Source organism: Lytechinus pictus, chromosome 10, assembly GCF_037042905.1.
Source record: "Lytechinus pictus isolate F3 Inbred chromosome 10, Lp3.0, whole genome shotgun sequence".
NCBI lineage: Eukaryota > Metazoa > Echinodermata > Echinoidea > Temnopleuroida > Toxopneustidae > Lytechinus > Lytechinus pictus.
In genome coordinates, this window is record NC_087254.1 from 6776152 (window position 1) to 6798069 (window position 21918).

Consider the following 21918-nt stretch of genomic DNA (forward strand, 5'->3'; position numbering starts at 1 on the left):
ATAAAAAATAAATTCATTATGAACACTTTACACAAACTGCATTAATCACAAGCCATTTTGTATTGAAAGGTTGATTCAGAATAGAAAATATCAAGCTTTTCCATTCACAATGGCATCATACAAGCTGATTTACTTCCCTGATCGATTCCGGACCGAGATATGCCGTCTACTCTTCGTACTCGCCGACGTCGAATTCGATGATCACCGCGTCGGCTACGAGGAATGGTCGACGAAGTTGAAGAAAAGTTTGAGTAAGTTGAGAACAGGACAATGTTGCCCAATTCATATAAAAATGCGTCGAATAGAGTTTTAGTTTTTCATGTACACGCTTATTTTGAAACAATATGTAGCTAGGCATATCATTAAAACAACAACCGAAAAATTAAATGAATAAATGTAATACAATTGCATACTCATGCATAATAAAAGGCAACTTGACATAACGATATTTGTATAATACACAGCACTTATAGGCCGCGTTTTTATTTACACTATTGTATAGCAGGGTAATATTAAAAAAAAATGATGTTGTATATTTGTTTTAATCAGATACACCTACTGGAGATTTACCGATCTTAGAGATTGAACACAAAGAAGGAAAGACGATTATGCTTCAGAGTCGAGCCATTCAAAGATACCTGGCCAAAGAATTCGGTGAGTCGACGGTGTTTCCTCATTTCATTTGCTTATCTTATTATAATTATGAAATGAAATATTTTCATTTTTTCATCATTTATATTGTGAAACTATATTTTTTTGCTTCATCTTATATGACTGCCATTAAAATTGCGATTCAATGATGGTGCTTCCTTCCAATGCGCAAGATTGATTCTTCAATTTAACATAAAGCAAAATACAAAAAAGAGATAATAATTAGCTCTCCCTTTTGCATATCGACCTGCGTTGTCCATAACTGTTGTGCAAAATCATACGAAATTTTATAATGTCATTGCTTTCGTATTGAGAGTTTTTTTTTCTCTCTCTCTTTTCATTCAATTCCACTTTTTTGTTTGGGAGAGGACTTGGCCTATTCTTATTATAAAATGTAATAAAACCGTGAATATATACGTCCCACCCCCCTCTCTCTCCCCCCTGCCTTTCTTCTTCTTCCATCTATCTTCAATCCATTTTCTCTCATTCTTTCTGTCTCCCATTCACACTTAAAACGTTGGGCAACATACTGTCCACTGTGTTGGGTGATGTATGTTGGTAAAAATATATATATATTCTGGGAAATTATTATCCAATTGAGCAAATTTATTACTCAATTATTCTTTTTTATTACCCAATTTGGACAGATTTTAACAAAAAAAGTTGTGTGGACAGTATGTTGCCCAGTGATAGTTAAAAATTGGGCCCGTTTTTTCGCCCAACCTTTTTTAAAGAGTGTTCCGATCACTCTTCATGTTTATTCACAATCCATCTCATCCAGCGATAGTTAAGGCATATATCTATATGATACGCAAATATGCTTTCCTTTACTTTACAAACCTAAGGTCTGTATGGATGTTCAAACGATGAGGCCGTGATCATCGACGTCGTAACGGAGTGCTGGGATGAATTCCTCGATGCGGCAGCCAAGATCATGTTTGAAGAAGAGCTAACGAAAAAGGTGAAACAAATTCTTAACTCCCTTCATAATTCGTGAATATCGCCTCGATAAAAAAAAATCATGCACCCCCTGTGGTGTACACATGTGTAGGCCCAATCATAATTAAAATGTTGGCACAAGTTTTTTAAGTTCATGGCAACGGAACGTGGGGGTATTGACGGTAATAATAATTATATTACAGAAAGAGAGAGAGAAAAAAAAATGAAGAAAGAAAGAATTAAAGGAAGAAAGAAAAAAGAAAGAAAGAACTGATGGAAAGAAGTAAGAAAGAAAGAAAGGAAGGAAGGAAGGAAGAATTAAAGAAAGAAAGAAAGAGAAAGGAATTGTAATACGCAAAAGTGATTGCTCTTTCGTCATTTTTCTTCTTGTATTCACTTTAATAGGAATCACTGAGGCAAGCGTTTTTACAGGGAACTGGTCCACGTTTACTAAGCTATCTAGAAAACTTGTTCAAAAACAACAATGAATATTTACTGGGTCAGAATGTACGTATATATTTTTTTTTTCATTGTCCGTTTTGTTTAAAGCATTTTCTTGGAAGTTGGGGTCATGCAGTTTCAATGAACCCTTACCAGAATTAATATAGAGTTATATAAGTCGACTTGAACAAGTCGACTTGATTTGACTTAATCTGTAACTTTCTGGTTAAAGAGACCCCTGGTGTAGGCTATATCTTACTGTAAACATGATGTTCAAAATTTTAAACATGTTCACTATTTTTATTTATTTTAAACAAGTTGGTTAAAGTTTTAAATTTCAAAAAGTTTAAACACTATTTATAAAAGTTGGAGCAACTGCAGAGTGACGGGCTTAAACAACGTGCTTTTAAAATTTTAAAAAGCGTTTGCCACCACCCAGAGCACGTTCCCTTAATCAAATTTATACACTTAATTCCAAATTACTTTATTCTATTCTTCATTTCGAAGTGAAAGGCATTGTACGTAATCATAGATCAATGAAAATGCCGCTCTCACATCACACCCACTTTCACTTCTCTTATCAAGCTAAAATAAACCAAAAAGTATTATTTATTTATTTATTTATTTATTTATTTCTGTTTTCTTTAGACAGGGTGGTCTCTTCAGTACATAAAAACTGCTTTTCGAGAGAGCCCTGTAACTAATATTACTTTTTAAATTATTGTAATATATCTGATCTACTGGGCCGCAAAGGCCATCACTTCGCTGATTTTATTAATATTTATAAACCTCTCTTCAAGAATGTCAAATGATCCAGTCTTCTGATTGGTCAAAAGTGGGGTCATTGTATTTGACCATGCCTGATAAAGCAACATACTAAGGGCAATGAGCGTGTATCCTATGCAGTTAACAAGATTTATGCACCAGAAACAACCATGCCTCTCATAGCAATCTATATAGTATAAATAATGAACAAATATATAATATCTTTAAAACAATTGAATATTAGGGACGTCTACCACTTTCTGACTCTTTCTTTCTTCCATTTTCAGCCATCGTTGGGTGATGTGGCGACCTTCAACTGCATCGATGTGGTCAAAGATTGGGTTGGCGATGGACTCTTCTCGTCTTATCCAAAACTATTAGCTATAAGAGACAAAATAAGCAAGATAGAAAACGTAGCCGCCTATCTTGCAGCAAGACCAAAGTGTTTGTTTTAGACTAGTAGAGTACATAACCACTGGCGGATCTAGGGAGGGGGTGTGCCCCCTTTTTAAAGAGGCATAATCAAAATGTGTAATGTAAATATGCTGTTAATCACAAGTGTGCCCCCCCCCCTTTGAAAGCGAGGACTTTTTTTTTTTTGGGGGGGGGGGGGGCTTGTCAAAGTTTCCTCGGGAAAATGTGCCCCCTCCCGTTGGAAAATCCTGGATCCGCCCCTGTGCATAACAATGATGTCCAAATATGTATTTTTGAGAAGTTGCTTTGTCAGTTTTGGTTTACTTATACGGACTCAGTCGTGTAGTAAAATTGTTATATTTTTGTTCTTTTACAATTATTAGTGAGATAAGACATCAAGTATCAGGTAAAGAAGAGTATAAATACTGGTACTTTGACCTGATCGAGGGCCGTTTCATGAAGTTTTTCGTAAGTTTAAGAACGACAAGTGATCCTTTCTTGTGATAAATGATATTCACCATTACATGTTCATTTTGGTGATGATATAGCGCGCAAGAAACTTACGAACAGCTTTATGAAACACCCACCCGTAATGGATTGAATTGATATAAACTACACAAAAAACATTAACGGTTTCATCGAAATGGATAAAAATTAATAGGGGGGGGGGTCAGAGTAAGTGTTCCACATAAGCACATTTGATGGATTTTTAAAATGAAAATGCAAGTTAATTAAAAGTGGTAAGTTATAACCCATTAAATACCTTGCATGTGACACATGATTCGATTTGAAATTAATACGGGAATATAATCATCACTAATTTAACACTTCTCACAAATGAACTAACCCCATGGCCCACTTACCCTTAACGTCCCCTAGTTATGGCATTTTAAAATTTTGAATAATTTAGGTAAAACACATACCCGTCCAGAGGCATTACATTTGGTTTTCATTGACATAAAATACGATCGAACAGAATCGCGAACAATTGTCTCCTCGAGAATTTGACAAGTCTCTCTCAACCCTTTCAAAAAAGTTATCAAGTCCTAAAATTGTTCTGACGAGGCAAAGTTGAAAAATTCCATATAGGCATGATCATTGTTTTAACCTAATTCGGAGGTAATTGTTAACGTTTTACTCTCTTTAGTTTTACCTTTTTTGTTAAATAATTAAACATGTTCAGTTTCAGGCTTAAACACCAAAAGGCTAATCTTCACTATTTTCCTTTAATTTCAGGAGAATTATTTTTTTTCTGTCTTGGTGGTTCAGATATTCATAAAACGCACAAAGGAAAAAAGTAATATATTTCTCAGACATTTGAGGTCAATGATTTTTTCTTGAACATATTGAATTGTTTGTCATGGTGTATATGAGTTAGCACTATAATAATATCAGGACCCCGTCTCACAAAGAATTACGATTGATCCGATCAATCACAACTATGGAAAGCCAGCAACGTCAACACCTAATATGTATGTTTGTTTACGATATGCTATATATTCATACATTCATTGTAATTGTTTTCTTGAAATTTCAATGTGCTTCTCTTTACAAAGGACATTGTGTAAACTTCCTGTTTAAAGATTATGACATTTATGGATTTCCATACAGTTGAGATTAATCGGATCAATCATAACTCTTTGAAAGACGGGGCCCAGGTGGTATTTTATTGCTCAAGAAAAAAAACCTGACGGCTCCCCCCAAAAAATAAGAGGTCGTCATTAAGAAATGAAGGATGCTTTTGACTCTTTTTCTTTGGCATGTTTGGGGTATGGGGCCTGCACCTTGTACCACCACACCCCCCCACCTGGCAGGGGCCTGTTTCATAAAGAGTTGCAACTGTTGTAACTTTAACATTATGGCAACTACCATGGCAACAGGGCTCAGCAGCCAATCAAAAGCAAGGTTTCCATGGTAGTAGCCATAATGGCAAATTTACAACAGTTGCCACTCTTTATGAAATGGGCCCCTGGACTTTTCAAAGACTTAAATTCACACCTTCAACTAAAGAGTGATCTAAAGTAGATATCAAAGTAGATATCCTAGTCGTTTGTAAAGCCATGTGTTACTTGATGAGCAAGCCTTACGAAACAATGACTGACGAAACAACATAAACAAGCCCAAAGTACAAGATAAAAATAAGAGAATTCCACATTTATTTTAAAAAAAAATGTACTCTCATCATTCCCTGTTGGAAAAATATACCACGGCTACACTGTTCATAACAAAAGCACACAGGAACATATATACAATTCTTCTTAAAAACGCATTCAAAGCGTGATGAAATATTGCATATCGAGTACGAATACACTTCAAAAGTAGACTTGCACAGCTAAAGGCTAGGATTACAGCAATTTCGATATGAACTGTTTTTGGTTTTGAGTGCAAACACTGCAAATGTAACATTTAATCGATAGCCATGTAAATAGGATGGATGGCCTGTATAATTTTGACTAGAATTGTATTTAACGGTAGCTGGTAGATAATGCGGATATTATAGATAATAAAAGTCTTGATTAAAACGTGACTAGTCTATAGGAATGGATTTCATTTACAAGGTTAAAAATGGAATATATTACAATCATCATTTACAATGTACATGTCTTGTTCTAATCATCATTTACAAGAAAGCTTTAACATATCGAATGAAGAATGGATTGCAATGCAAGTGTATACACATGAAAAACATTTGTAATATTTGCAAATGTGAAGAAAAAAAAACCACCCTAATAAAAACACATGAATCAAAATTCACTGCAAAAAACACAACTTACTAGACCTGCTAGGCTGTACATTTAAAAAATGTATTTGTCTCCTTTATAATGCCCTTGTTCCAGTTTCATTTAAAACCACAATGGTACCTCTTTAGGATTTTATTCAAATATGCCTATAAATATTTCAGACTAAAATTGAAGAGTAATTGAGGACATGGAGGAAAGGCAATTATTCTTATTTTCAATAAAAAGGGGGCAGGAAAAAATTTTAGGTCATTTTTTTATATACATGTAAATAATAGGGGTACTATTGTATAATAAATGACCAAGGCCTCTGTTTTTAATTGATACTATTATCTCTTTTTATTTTTTTCCTATTTATTTTTCCCTTTCCTCCTTTCACTACCTGAAATGGGGGAGGGGTAGTCACCCTCCCCCCCCCTCCCGTGCCATTCCTATATCTGTAGTTATGATCATTGACATGGCCAGTGGTAATTTAACTATTATGAGTTGACTGATTTTTTTCCCCCATTTTAAATATAACATGTAAACATTCATCTATGATGTGTGTATAATTCCAATGATATACATAGTTTTTAAAGAATTATTTTGTCAAAGGAAAAATTAACGATCCATGTCACGCGGCTTAAATGTGAATAAATGTTAATCAACCTGTGTGAAAAGAATATATTGCATTGACTATTAGTACCACCATGTCTACAATTTACCTGTTAAGACTACTTTCTCGCAAAGGATGCACTGAAAAAAATGTTTTCATCCAAAATTAGTTTCCGTCACGATTACTCTTCGAGTCATTTCGATTGTATATCATTCAGTGCGACAACAAAGTGATATAAGAACACAAGTACAACTAACGAGCTAAGATATAGATGATGCCGTTCTGTCATACACTCCCGAGAGGTGTGAATGCAATTTCTTGAATAGAATGCACGATCGTCTGCATCAACGGAGGTAGACATGTATAGTTGTGGCATGTAACGTTGTCATAGCAACGAGCCATTTTGACAAGAAACGAGCAACAGACATTACTTGATGACGTTCATCACTGCAGCATAACAGTTAAGCGACTTAGGTGTGAATGAAATTTGAAACTGATTTTGGCCTCTGTAACATTTGCTCGTACCTCCAAGTATACTACGATTGTAAATCATCATCTCTTGTTTCATGAAAGAGTGATATTTTTTGGTTCCATAATAAAGTCAAGTTTAATTTTGTGGTGTCAATAAACAGAAGCATATATTTATTGCAAACATTGTATAATATTCTTCTAGTTTAGTAGCTCTAAATTTTATAGATATTGTGCACACTTTAGAGTGGCAAATCTATTAACCATTTTACTGTCATATTATTATTATTATTACCTCCATTATATTCATTACACATACAATATTTTACAGTTTTAAGTCTTTAAATCAAATGAAGATCAATTGACACTTGTGAATCAAGTCATTGCTATCATTACTTATTACTTAAACAATGGCTTAGACAATTACTTTAACTTTATTAGCATAAAATGTATGTAAGTTTAATGACATAAACCTGGAGAAGATTGAACATTGTCACAATATATACATGTACCACAAATGAACTGTTTACTGCATGTTAATATATTAACATAATGTTTTCCTTAAAAACATACTTAGCATTATTATAATTATGACTTTCAGCAATTGACAAATTTGGCAAAAAAAGAGAATGACAAAATTTGACAAATTACTAAAGATATTAATGTCCAAATAATGCATACACAAATGACCTTAAGAAAAATTCAACAGGCAAGAAGTTAATATTGCATTTTTATGTAGCTTACATTAAAATGTTGAATCATCATTTTGATTAAATATCTTTGCACTTATATGTCAGCAATACTTAATATTAACTCAAAGTCATTCTAACTGCATTTTGTATTCAGGTATTAAATCAATACATTCACTTCAAAAATTAGATATCAGTCTCAAAAAGTTTATTTTTGGTTATATATTCTGGATTAAGTTGAAATGAAACCATTGGTTATTTCTGAGGCAAGGTAACCAAATATTTGATTGAACACATAGACTTTTACTTTAATACTTAACTTTTAAAATCAACCTCTTATTTTATATAATTTTTTTACAACTCATATTTCTGAGACAACTTGCCTGGTAAAGACAGGAATATCTTTAACAGTATGAACAATACTATGGCATTTCAACTGTATGTTTGTGTGTTTATGTGTGTGTGTGTGTGGGGGGGGGGGGGTAATAAAGCTAACTCTTAAAGTAAACCAATGACATGCCATGGAATATGACATCTGTTTAAAACTGCAGATTGGAACAAACTTCATACATTATTACAAAGTTATTTGGGGCGATTGTGCTTTTAGTTGTGCGACTCCAAACCTTCAGAATAAACTGCCTGAGAAAATAAGAAAGACTCCATTATTTGTTGGTTTTTTTTTCAAATTCTTGTTCATGACTTTTAAAGTTTTATTCAAAAGCTTTTGATTACTTATTTAGGACTGTTTGGTAGGTTTATAGTCACAATATCAGGAGCTCCGTAACATATGTATATTACACCCCAGTACAGTAAAATGTATGTAATTTCTAATCAAACCATAGATCACTCAACACCAATGTTATGGTAAATTTCTCCCACAAATTAGCTGTCTCTCTAATTAATGCAATATGATATGACCAAAATTTATAACATGCATTTACCTGTGTACAAACGTCATCACATTAAAATTTGATTTTACATGTATATATATATAAGGTATTTACAATTTTTTTAAACAAAAATATCTCATGACACAAAAAATTGAATTCGTTCAGACATAAAAATATACAAATCTACATGTACATGGTTGAAATGGTGAAATGTTGTGCATGTGTGCATATTTGGAATGACCGATCATTAAAACATCATTGACATTCATTTTAATGAGGAAACATATTACATGAGAAGAGAGAGGAAATATATTACATGAGAAGAGAGATATATGAATAATGAAATAAGATAATAAAAGAAAGATCAGACATTTTTTCTAAAAATACAAATATTGAGTGCAGTTAGTATCTATTTCAGTTGGTCACTAATATCTAATTCTGGAATACAAATAATGGCACCATTTTGTATGTATTCAAGATAAAAAACATGAAAGTTGTACCAAAGATCTACACGAGGTCAGACTATATAGCACAAGATTATTACAATTCATTTATAACTACATGTATATGTATGAAAGAGGACTAATAAAGGTTTCAATATCAGTATCGTGTCAATAAAATATACATTTTTGGCAGCATTTAGTAGGTCATAAAAAAATGAAATAAATTTTTAATTTAGTAGAGAAAAACTTTGAAAGGTATTTATTACAAGTGTGTAACAACTAGTATCCAAATAATGCAAGTGAAATCCAACATTTTTTCTGCAACAATTCTGGTTACATAACATTGAAACCATATGGTCATATATGTATGTTCATTTAGAATTTATATATGATATTGATATTTTTAATCAATTTAGCATCAGTTGTATAATGATAGCAACCTCTCATCTAGCACAATAAGCTTGGGACAATGATCTTTCAATGTTGGGATCTTGGATTTCTACCATGATCAATCTCTTCCAGAAAATGCAGTTACGTGCCGGCCAAGACGATACTTCCAATTTTGAGATGGCTTGTACAAATATGTGTATTTGAAAACTAACTGTTATACCAGAAGCAGCAACATGTGTGCTCAAGATGACACACCTTCAATGTCACTGGTGTGCAAGTATCTTATCACCAACCTCTTCTCCAGGATCAAGCAGCTAGCTAGGTTGATGCATTTCATACAGTGTACAGTGTGTTCCAGATAAAAGGAAACCGGGATTCCCATGTCTTTTTTTCTTCAAAGGCAAATGAATTATGATATTTTATTTACATAATCATATAATTCAATTATTTCTCTTTAATATGATACCTAATATGAGACAAACACTTCACGCATTAATAAAGACCGGTTTGAAATTTTTATGTCAAAATTAGATTGCGCAGAAAAATTTGACAAGATTGGTTCGTGATACAACGACCGTGCTTACTCGACGTCTGGCTCATGAGCATTTCTTTGTATTCTTTTTTAAGATTCTCTCACTGATCCCTGAAATGAGAGTAGATTCAGATTCACATGGGAATTTCTGCGTAAATCGTTTCTGATATGTCTGAATATTTATTGTTTGTAATCTGTCATGCATGAACGATTTGCTATGCTGTTGGTTCTAAATTAGAGATGAGATTCCACTCTTGCCATGAGAACCAAATTTATAGTAAAAACATATGTAATAATTGTGGAATCTATCTCTGAAAACAGGTTCCCTTTTTGTTGGACACACTGTATGACTAGTATCTCAATAGCTTGGTGCACATTTACATGCCAAAGAATACATGTACTTCATAGAACTGTATTTCAGAATCAACCTCTTCCCCATGATGCGGCTGTGTACTTGAAATGCTACTTTCAACATCATTGGGTTCCATTTTACATTGTAGAACCAACCTCGTAACCGGATGAATGTGCATTTGCTCAAAATGATAGTTTCAATGTCCTTGAGTTGAAATTTCACCTCTTCGCCAGGATGTAGCTAGTAGAAAGAGCTCCAGATACTTCAATGTAGAACCATCGTCATAACCAAGATAGCTATGTACTCCAGATTCCAGATGTTACTTTCAAAGTCATCAGGTTGTATATAATAGCCAACCTTTTCACCCTGATGTAGGTGCCTACTCATGATGAATGTCATCGGATTGAAATTTAAAACCAACCTCATCACCAGAACGTAGCTACGTGCTCAAGGTGATACTCTCAATGTCATTGGCCTGTATCTTGGCGTCGACCTCCGCCCCAGCGGCTCGGAATGAGATTTCTGCATCGTACGACACACTGACCTGGGCACAAGTGGCATTCCATAACCATCCTTCTCCTCCGCGCTTGTAGATCGTCACTGCCACCTAAACAAATGAATCCAAAGTAATTTCAGAGTCATTCAAAACTAATTGCACATTTTAAAAAATATTCATGTGAAAAATGACGTGGTTTCTCTCAAGACGGAAAATTCTACACATCAAACAGAAGTCCAAAAATTAGGATTAGGCCTGATAGGTAAATATAAAGTCTTTGCATACTGAAAAAACAAAAACATTTCATTTGATCCAAATCATTACTAAACTAATAATGAACAAGATGAGGATGCTAAATCCAATAAATCAAACAAATACTAGATCTACACAGTATTATTTATTTAATAATATCATACAAATGTGTAATAGCCCAAAATATTGTAATCACTCAAGCAGACCCATTGCAATATATGCAACAAGATTATAATTAATATAGATTATACAGTAAATTGCACTAGAACAGAAATTATGATAACTGGGGGTGATATGGTTGATAAAAGGCAAGTTGATGACTATTAATTAAAAGTATTAATTAAAAGGGATATTTACTTGAGGAGTGAATCCCATGACTGCCCAAAGGGATCCGAGGACTGAGCTACGCTGATGCTTGAATTCCATCCGAGATGCTGTCTTCCTATTCAGAATGAGGTCTTTATTTCCCTTGTAGTCACCTAATAAATGAATAACAATAATGCAATAACTTCTGAAGGTTAATTCCCATGGCAAAAAACGAATCAGTATAGAGGCTTCAGGGTACACCATATTTTTTTTAGTGTACAATTCCTGAAAACAAGAACAAACAAAGAACATTCTCTTGAAGACGACAAGAACACACTCGTCGAAACGTCGAGTTTGAGTGGTCCTTTTCAGGACCAACACTTGCCCAAGAAAGATACATGGTGTACAATGAAACCTACTACACTATTCTTCTTTGCCACGGAAACCTTCAGAAGTTACTACAAGAACAAACTTCCCGAACAATCAAGTTTGGGTGGTCTTACAAAGAGTTGCGATTGATCCGATCAATCACAACTATGGACAGCCATGCAGCAACGTCAACATCTAAAATGCATGAATGTTCAAAATGTTTTCTAGATATGACGTAAGGTACATAAATTCATTGTTTTCTTGACAATTTGGTGTGTTTGCCTTTGTTTACAAGGGACATTTTGCAAATTTTTTGTAGGAAAAATTATGACACTGATGGATCTCCATAGAGTTACAATTGATTGGATCAATCGTAACTCTTTGTAAGACGGGGCCCAGGGCTCCGTTGGATAAAAGTTACTATTATGGTAACTTTGTCATCCAGTCAGTGGCAGACCGTGACCCAGAGGAAACAAAGCATTGGAGGGGCACAGCATTGTTCACAGACAATACAGTGCCTCTCCAATCATTGTCTCCTCCGGGTCACGGTCCGCCACTTCATCCAGTGGTAACTACTTGCACCATGGGAACGCCGATCAACAGCTAATTAGAATCAAGGATTCCATGCAAGTTACCATTGGATTGCAAAGGTACCATAATGGTAAATTTTACGCAATGGGGCCCAGGAAGCCTCTTCACTGAACAATGATGCACTAGTGAGCGATGATCAAAGTTCTAAAATCGATAAGAAGACTTATGAAATTGACCATAAGAAAAAAAAAGTTGGTACATTCTCCATAAAGGACTATCAATAATAACAAAATAATATTCATATAAAAAAGGTTTTACTTAGAATACAGCATTTGGTAAAGAGATATTCACAATATTATTCATCACAGTCAAATTAATTTCAGTCTTTGATTTATTTATTTGCTGATCATCAATGTAATTACCGGAAATTAACTTGAATTGTGAACTTCATTATGAAGGTAGTATTGACCTTTAGAAGCGAGGAAGAAAAAAATAGCTAACTTCTCTCACAAAATGATACAAAAAGATAGGTTCAATTGGATTATCATCTCATTCGGTGCATTATTACTTTCATGGTATCTACATGTAGTATTCACAAATTTCATACAATATTCAAGAGCAGAGTACAGAGTGACAATAATATTACTTCATCCATTGAATTGCTCACCGATTATTTGTTTTCCACCATGTAAATGCACTATGTCCCAGGTTCCTATTTGGTTTAACGCATGCCTGGCCGATTCCATAGCACTGTATGATAACTGACCTAAAACAAAGAGAAAGAGATAAATACTGTACTTATCCAGGATAACTTTAATCTAAAGTGACCTTACTGGACCCGTTGGTAAATAATTCTGGTCAAATCATTGTTTGAAATAAACAGAGCTAAGTTCAAGCGTTGTGGATTTGAGTAGTCTAAACACTATCTGGAAATAAAAATTATAGACTTCAACAAATTGTATACTATATTTGTATATCGATTGTAATTGTGTACCATACTCAATCAGACTCAGAAGCAAAGTCCAGATGGTCAATCTTTATTTCACTGCATCTCAAGAAGGGAAATTAACTTGACATAAAGAAAATTAAAGAAATCAGAACTTATTGGAATAGTTTGTATACATTTACATTGTGATCAAAGCCTATCTTTTTGGTAGTATAGATACATGTTTACATATTTGTCTCAAAATCTCCAAGCATACATGTACTGTCTACTCTCTAGGATAAAGATATAGAATGACCAACACCAGAATTTTTTTTTTTTTTTTTTTTTTTTTTTTTTTTGGGGGGGGGGGGGGGGTACAAAAGAGACTTGTATGCCCCCATTTTTAAATTTTGTGGATTTTGTTTTTGCTTTGAGGGAGGTACAAAAGAGGCATATGCCCCATTTCCCCCTTTTGAGGAGTTTTAAGTATTATTATTATTTTTTTGGGGGGGGAGAACAAAAGAGGCATATGCCATATTTTCACCCTTTTGAGGATTTTCATTTTTTTTTTTTTTTTTGGGGGGGGGTGTACAAAAGAGGCATATGCCCACAATTCCCCCATTTGAGGATTTTTTAATTCTTCATTTTTCTTCTCTTTTTTTTTTTGGGGGGGGGGTGCTTCTGATTGTGGTGACCTTTGACCACATTTCTCTTTTTTTTAATAAATTTATCATCAACGAGTTCTTGCCAAGGTAAATCCTGGGTCCAGCCCTAATCTATGACAACTTAGATGGAATTATATACCTGTGATAAAAGAAGGGACGATAGACCCGGCCACCTTGCCTGTGTAGCTCGACTTCAGTGAATCCAGGAACAACGGGTACCTATCGGGGGTCACGATCTCATTCTCTTTCCACAACGAATTATCCAACTCCGATTTGGGATTCATCAAAACTACCCTGGAGAAGAAGAATTTCTCTGCCAGACAGGCTTCATTCCTCAGCAGATTGTTCCTGATTAGCCGAGTCTTAGATTTGAGTTCTTGGAGGATATTAGTGTGTGATTCATCGTAGGTCACACTTGATCGAGTGTTAGAGTCTTTGACGTTTTTTTGTCGGACCCATGATTTGCCGTTTTTGCTCAGTGATATCTTCCCAGACCAGTTTTTGACCTCAATGCAGTAGATTCCATACTCTGTCAAAAAGAGAGAATACACGTGCCATGAATTTGAAAATATCTCTTTCATCTGCCGATGTAGTACTAAATCAAACAATTTCTTTTAAGAACTCAATTATTCATTCATTTCATTATATTTTCATTCATCTTCATGTCATCTTTTATTTTATATCATTTGTATTGTCACTTTTTATTGATCTTTTTCAAGTTAAATAAAAAAAAAATATTACTATCATTATCATGGTACATGTATTTGTTGTTTATTTCTTATTTACATGTATTTATTGTTATATAAAATGGACATGTTGACTTGCAGCCCAAACTGGGGGTCAATAACTTAAAATACAATATGATTACAAGGCAAGTTTTTGCAAAATAACATATAAGTACAGTATACAGAGTTGCATTAAGAAAGGAAATCTACTTGCAGGATTTTTATCATTATTATCTTAAATATATTTGTTCTTTTTTTTTTTTGGGGGGGGGATTCACCTTTAAAACATTGCAAGGAGCAATTCCTAAGAGATAATATCTGCACATAATCAGATAATGCTCATAATTTGTGGGGAAAAAAGAGTAGAAAACCTATGATTCGTGAAGATGGTTGATGTACACAAAAGTATGTTCTCTTGATTAAAACCCCGTTCAAACAATTTTGAAGTGATCGAAACAAGTACAGTACCAGTCACCGAATCACTATTACCTGTTTCAACCAGAGAACAATAGATTTGGTCCACTGATTCTATTGTTCTCTGGCTGAAAAAGGTAATAGTGAGTCAAAGAATTGTGACTGGTAGTACTATTGAAGGAATATTTTACCTGTCAAAATGACAACATCTATTTCATATCGTCTCGTCTGGAATGTATCGGGAACCCTAAGACCTTGGTAGATGCACGAGGACGGCACCCCAGCTCTATGGACAAGGTCTTTGATTAGACTTTCTTCTGCTTGTCTTCCGGCTTTCACCGTTTCATCCTCATGATGAGAGGCCGGATTACTGGCCTCCTTGGCTTGAACTAAACGGCTGGTGAGATTAAACATGACCTGCAAGAGCACGAAAGGAAGAAAACAAATAATTAAAGTTAAGCTTTTTTGAGATATTTCCTGTCAGTTTAGAAATTATATTTAGGCTACTCATTTTCTTAAACATGATGTGTATGTGAATTGCCCCTGTTATGTTTGTAACCGAGATGTAAACCCAATTTTAGATAATGAATGAAAAAACAAACCACCAACAAAATTTATCAATATCAATTATCATAAACAATTATTGCTCCAATCAACTAAACCTAGTAGATCTACTACTATTTTTGTTTCAAAATTAAAAATAGTATAAACTACTTATCAAAGGAAATTCCTAAACCCTGCCTTACATATTATAAATATAGTTAAACGGAAAAAAAGAGAGGTAAAAATCATGAAAATTCCTGACTTGTCAATCAATGTTTACGAAAATATGAAGACAGTAATCAGTATATAAAGTCAAACTAATTAAGCTAGTATAGATCCTTGTCTGTGTCCAACAATTGGCAGGTTTGTGGAGAATGATAAATTGGAAACACACAGTCTAAGTCTAAAAAAATTACAATGCAAAAGTACCCTAAAAGTAAAAAAACTTAGCCAACCGGGGAAAGCCCATGGCCTTGGCAAAGAGACATTGCGAAATGCATTGCAATCCTCATCTTCATCATCGACTCGTCTCACTCTCAGTTCGTAATTCGAGCAGGCAGGCCGCAGGCAGCTGCAGTTTGTTCATGATCATGATAATAAAATGATTATACTTACGACTTTTAAAACAGAAATTGAAAATATAGCTCTTATTCGTTTTAAATCATCCCGATCTATCGTATGGTAACGTTTGAAGAGTGCTGAAATGCCTTATTTCAAACCTGTTGGAACAAAGAAAGACAACGATCGCCATCGACCAGCTGCGTGATGTAAACAATGATGACGTAACCACAAGGAACAAAACATTATTCAATACTATTTATTAAATTTCAATAGCTTTTCTACTCTATGGAGTCGAATATCATTTTGATGTATATCAAAAATATATACAATACATTAAATTATTTATTTAATGATATGAGAGGTAACAATTGATTTCGAAATATTATTCAAAACTATTCTTAAACAACGACTTTTACCAAATTACATATTGGACGCGGGAAAATCCCGAATTCGCAGAGTTCGCTTGATTAACCTATGGCTATGCCGTGCGATTAACCCCAGTGCGCTCCCAATCCTCGGCTCTCCATCTGGCATCGATTTGACGAAGCGTAGCTGAGGTAGGTACGTTAATTTGAAGTTGCGAATATTCAGAAATAATACCATATTTTATGATACATGATAGCTCATTCGGCCTCGCGATCGAGATTTTTAGGAATGGATAATTTAGCTTGCCTTGCTTCATAAAAATGCAAACATGAATTTCAGTAAGTGGGACTGCAGCATGCAGTGACTCTAGTTTTATTAAAGAAAGACAAGACTTCTTCTTCTTCTTCAAGCTACACTGTCTCCTTCAATCCTGAAGATTCTTGCAGTATTGTAGTACCGGGGACCGGCAGGTGCAATACACCGGGTGAACACCCTCCTCTTTGACGAATAGTGTTTGACTCACTTTGAGTGCACGAGCATGACGAGTGCGACTGAACCGTTAGATCATCTAATAATCTACTTTTTTTTGTAATTTATGTTTATTGATCCTTTTCATCAAAATATACATAACAAAACATTCATGATATAATGGATCACATATAAAACTAAGTTCAGATAACCGCATATAAAATAACATGTCTAACTCTAACTTAAGTAGTATAAGATAAGAAAACATATGACTAGGCCTATGTTTGTTTACAACAAAAGAAATTCAGGCACTTGGCCTGGCCTATAAAAAAATAAACATAACAAAAACAGCCTTCTGCTTTAACGCCTCTTTAAAGTATTCAGAATGATAGCCCACTTGCCATCATGTTTTCCTAATTTTCATTTCCTTTGTGCTATGGTATGTTCAACAGTTTCAAATGATAAAAGAAAGTTACAAAAATGGTGGAGAGTAGGTTTTGTTTCGTCACATCGACATCTAAATACATTGTTTACCTGTCAGGAGCAGAATGTTCAATATAAATATATTTCTGGGACTTTGGGGCTTACAGATACCAAAAAGAACATATCTTTCTGAGAGGAAATCAGGAAGATCTAGTGAAGCAAAAAGTGTACCAGTTAACATTATTCCAAAATTGGTTAACGTCGTGGCAAGAATAATAAAGATGCATTAGAGTTTCTGGTGATACTTTACAAAATGTACAAAGTGTATCTGTTACCTTGTTAATACGGAATAACCAAACCTTAGTAGGAATCAAATTATTAAGAATCTTGAATTGTAAAGCTCGAAGTCTCGTATTTATAGTAGTACGTAGAGGTAGTTTTAAGAGTTCTCTTACTTCTTTCTTGTTGAAGCCCATAAGTGTCTTTTAAATATGTAAATATATTCGAAATTGATGGGTTATTTTCCTTCAAAAAAATGTGTAAAAAATATACTTTGGTACACCTGTTACTTCTCTAGTGATGCCATCAATAGTTAAAGTTGGAATCAATAAAATGTTGTCGACAATGGGATGAAAGCTTTGAGATAGAAAAAATACTTTCCATTTTGATGGCATAAACTTGTAACAAATGTTAAGCCTTTATTTTTAGCATCTTTCCATCTTAGTGGTCTGCCATACTCATCCAACATATGTAACACTTTAACAAAACCTTTGTTTTTTTATCTCTGGCTTATGAAAAGATTTTCCATTTTGTAATATGCATCTATTATTCCATATTATTTGGTCACATATTTTTATGTTTTTTGAAATACTGTGCTCCAACTAATCATGACATCTTTATACCATTCAGGAATTGTCAGTTTTAAAATATTAAGATCATAATTACAATTAAATATAAAGTCACCACCTACATTTTGAAGCAGTGTCAACAGGATAATCTTCCATCCCTTTGAATTGGATGTCAAAACTCTAGATCTACTACTAACTGTTGATAGATCTAACATTTTGGATCTTTATTCAATATTGGAATTGAATAAAGTTGAACTGAACTGAACTGAACATTTCTAACACATTATATCTATCAAGGCCAGGCCAGGAATTCCAGAACATGAAATTAAATTGAGACTGAGAGAATAAACGTTGGAGACTAACCGTGGCGTTGTTATTAGATGATAGATCCAATGGCAATGCCATGGGCTATGGCAATGGATGATAAATGTGTAAAAGTTTGAAAACTGGTGAATGAAATGAATTAAAGATGCAATGGTTTTTTCATGGTCATGATTTTGAAATTAATCATATGGTTGATGATGATGGTGGTGCGGTGGTAGTGGTGGTGGTGATCATGGTGGCGATGAAAAAAATTATTTTACAAAGAATTTGGATGAGAGATAGACCTGGAAACTCATCAAGATGATGATGGTGATGATGATGATATTGTTTTTGTGTATTCAGATCAACTTAATTAGCTATTGACATCACAAAGTTATGAAAGTAATATTAGTAAAGTACATTTGCCTTACGCTAAGAAAAATAACCAAGCAAATTATCTAAAACCTCCAAAATGAGTAACAAACAGATTTCAGCTGTCAAGATTTTGATCACTCCAAAAAAAAAAAAATCATGACTGATGACTCTTAATCTTTTGGGGAGATCAAGATACTATTTACACACATGAATCATATTGATATTAGTTTTCTATCTTAAAATTCTTTTGGACGAAGTACATGCTCAGCAATTTTTACAATCCTCTCTTTTTTTAATTCCTGATAGCTCAAGACAAAAAAATGTTACCTAGATCTAGACCCCTATATCTTTTTAGGAGATAAAGACAATTCACAATGTTGATCATCATGATTATATTTCCACCTCAAAACTGTGTGGAGATATGCTTTGTTGTTATTTCTAGAATCTATCAACTTTAAAGGCGTGTTTGCTAGGAGCCAAGCATTTATGACTTTATTATAATGCCTTGCTTATCAAATATCTTCTATTGTGGATACATTTTTACTATCATATCATGTTCATTTTACATGTGTTCTAATCTTTGCAACAAGGCAATAAAACCCTGGATTGGCAAAATCAATAATAATTTTCCTCCATTTTCAACAAAACATATTTGTTATATTTTGTGTAATACACAGTTTTCAAGGATGCATTCAGGATGAAGTCACATTTGTGGTTTAGCCTGACAGTATTTGATGCAGATACCTAGAAAAAAAAAAAAAACTGGCAGTTGTTGCTAATTTGAAACAAGTAAAGTTGATTGAAAAAAAATCCAAAGAACTCATTGTCTTAGATACATGTTTAATGGATGATAATCAGGACCCCATTGTATTAAATATTAACATTGTTGTAACTTTGCCATCCAGTGGTAATTTCCTTTAAATACTTGATTTGGGTTGGCTGTTGAGCATTTTTGGCAAAGTTTCTGTTATGCTGTAGGCCCAACAGATGAATGAAGATACCTAGTCAATTATACTGAATGATGATTGGTTGATGTAATAAGACTGTTTTTTAAGCACAAGTACTTCAGTTGAGTAGACATTCTTGATTTGTTTGTATTTAGGATTTATTTTAAACATCTATTTTTAAACATCTATTTTCAATTCAATAATATTCAAATATTATTATTATTAATTCAATCAATCATTAATCTATTCAAAATTTTAGTGTCTATTGTAATCTCACAAGACCCATATTCCTCATTATCAGTTTTCTTATATTGTTTTGCAGGTTTATGATAATAAAGACAGAAATGGCGTCGACCGGACAAGAAACTTTTCAACGTTTGTCTTGCGACTACGAAAATCTGTCTTCTCGATTTATGCTGCAAGATCGGAACTACCAGAGACAGTATGCACATCTGTACTCAGAACGGTTGACTCTTATGAGACCTGCCCTTGAGGAATCGGCTAGGAGGAAATGGGGTAAATGTCTAGTGTGTTAAACTTAAAGCGGAAGTTCACCCTGACAAAAACTTTATTGTAAAAATAGCAGAAAAAATAGTTTTAAAATGTTGCCGAAGGTTCGAGAAAGCTCCATCAAAGAATTAGAAAGTTGTTAGAATTCCAATTATTTGATTTGTGACGTCATATGCCAGCAGCTTTAGTTCATATATCGTATGGTAAAAGTCAATGAATTGTTGTTTTCTCATAAAATTGAAAAAGGTTTTTACTGTACCAGTGTACCTTCAGTATGTCAATAGACAAATCATTTCTCACCCGTTCCTAAAAAGAAAACAAAATAAGTCATCACGAACCATTAAATTAAAATTTATGCATTTTATATTACATAACATATGGGGAAGCTGCTCGTTTATGACGTCACAAGTCCAAAACTCAAATTCTAATAACTTAATCTTTAATGGATTTTACTCAAACCTTCAGCAATATTTTGTATTATTTATCTGCTATTTTTACAGCATACTTTTTCTCAGGGTGAACTTCCCCTTAAACCCTAAACAGGCCGGGGGGAGGTCGAATCAACCTCCCCGTCAATATTTTCTGCGATCATTCCGCCGCGCGAAATTTTTTGACCGCGCCACTCGCAGAGTTTATACTTTTAAGTCTCGCGCATCTTTTGAGACCAAATTTACGATGCCCAGGTACGCGGTCCCGAAATTACGCAACATTTCGTAAGTGCATGTCAGACCAAAAATTGTTCCAAAACGTGATTTTGTGTACAAAGTCAATGCAAATTGAGTTTTCTTATCTTATTCATAAAGATATGATTATTTTTACTTTCAACAGCTGAAATCAATTGATTTTAGCATAATTATGATTAAAAAAGGTTGTGCAATAAATCTGGTGAAAAAAACAAAGAAAAACAAAAGGTTGAAAAACAAAGAAATACATAAGAAATTCATAAAACAATAAAATACATAAGAAATTGATTTCCAAACCGAAGTTTTTTAATTGCGATTGTTAAGAATGCTACAAAGAATAGTTTTACCAAAAATTAGCAGACTAGGAGCTTTATTTAGTGAATTAGAGCAAAAAGTATGATTTATGCATAAATTAGCATAATTAATTCATATAAAATAAAATCTCATTATTTTGGAAAATTTTACCATACAGCCTTGTAGATTACATCGCACACTACCAGCGTGCTAATTTTTGCGGCGCTCGCGCGATCGGCGGCTGAGATCTCAGGGGGGGGGGTTGAATCAACCCCCCCGGCCTAGTTAGGGTTAAGGTACAGTGCTGAATACAACTCTTGCTATTGCACCTTTTGATAAGACTATGAAACAAGTTGTTAGCTCTGGCAAAACTGCATACCACTATCCCTTTTTTAGCTCACAAACAACTGGCTGATGATGTCGCTGCAGAAATTAGTTCTGGGGCTTTAAAAAAATATTTAGTAGAGCTTAGCAGGCTGAAAAATATTGTTAAAAAATAATTCAAAAAACAATGAAATAATAACAATAATAATAGTATTTTATTTCAAGACTGTTCGCAGCATGAGTTGAATTGTACAGAGCTATCACATATATAATTATATATAAC

General features: G+C 33.9%; 3 protein-coding genes across 5 annotated transcripts in view; 2 read left to right on the forward strand and 1 right to left on the reverse strand.

The window, feature by feature from the left end:
- LOC129269791 (hematopoietic prostaglandin D synthase-like) lies at positions 1-5919 on the forward strand. The gene is made up of 5 exons (XM_054907278.2): positions 1-251; positions 550-654; positions 1497-1612; positions 1996-2097; positions 3084-5919. Exons 1-5 carry the CDS (start codon positions 110-112, stop codon positions 3249-3251), a joined length of 633 nt encoding a protein of 210 aa, XP_054763253.2. The 5' UTR covers positions 1-109; the 3' UTR covers positions 3252-5919.
- LOC129269026 (uncharacterized) lies at positions 5350-16330 on the reverse strand. Of its 2 annotated transcripts, none has more exons than XM_054906478.2 (6): positions 16149-16330; positions 15182-15407; positions 13991-14380; positions 12929-13027; positions 11413-11534; positions 5350-10914 (listed from the first exon to the last, which is right to left on the reverse strand). In XM_054906478.2, the coding sequence occupies exons 2-6, from the start codon at positions 15402-15404 to the stop codon at positions 10747-10749; spliced, it is 1002 nt and encodes a 333-aa protein (XP_054762453.2). In that variant the 5' UTR covers positions 15405-15407; positions 16149-16330; the 3' UTR covers positions 5350-10746. The 2 variants fall into 2 exon arrangements, with proteins under 2 accessions (XP_054762453.2, XP_063961286.1); XM_064105216.1 differs by lacking the exon at positions 16149-16330 and adding an exon at positions 15989-16036.
- The window catches only part of LOC129269027 (DNA polymerase delta subunit 2-like), a 22408-nt gene continuing 16555 nt past the window's right edge, over positions 16066-21918 (forward strand). Inside the window, exons 1-2 of one of the 2 annotated variants that reach the window (XM_064105214.1) lie at positions 16066-16651; positions 20147-20340. In XM_064105214.1, coding sequence (XP_063961284.1) covers positions 20151-20340 — 190 coding nt within the window. In that variant the 5' untranslated portion in view covers positions 16066-16651; positions 20147-20150. Of the gene's footprint in view, positions 16656-20146; positions 20341-21918 lie in introns of both variants that reach the window. The other variant, XM_064105215.1, reaches the window with a different exon arrangement.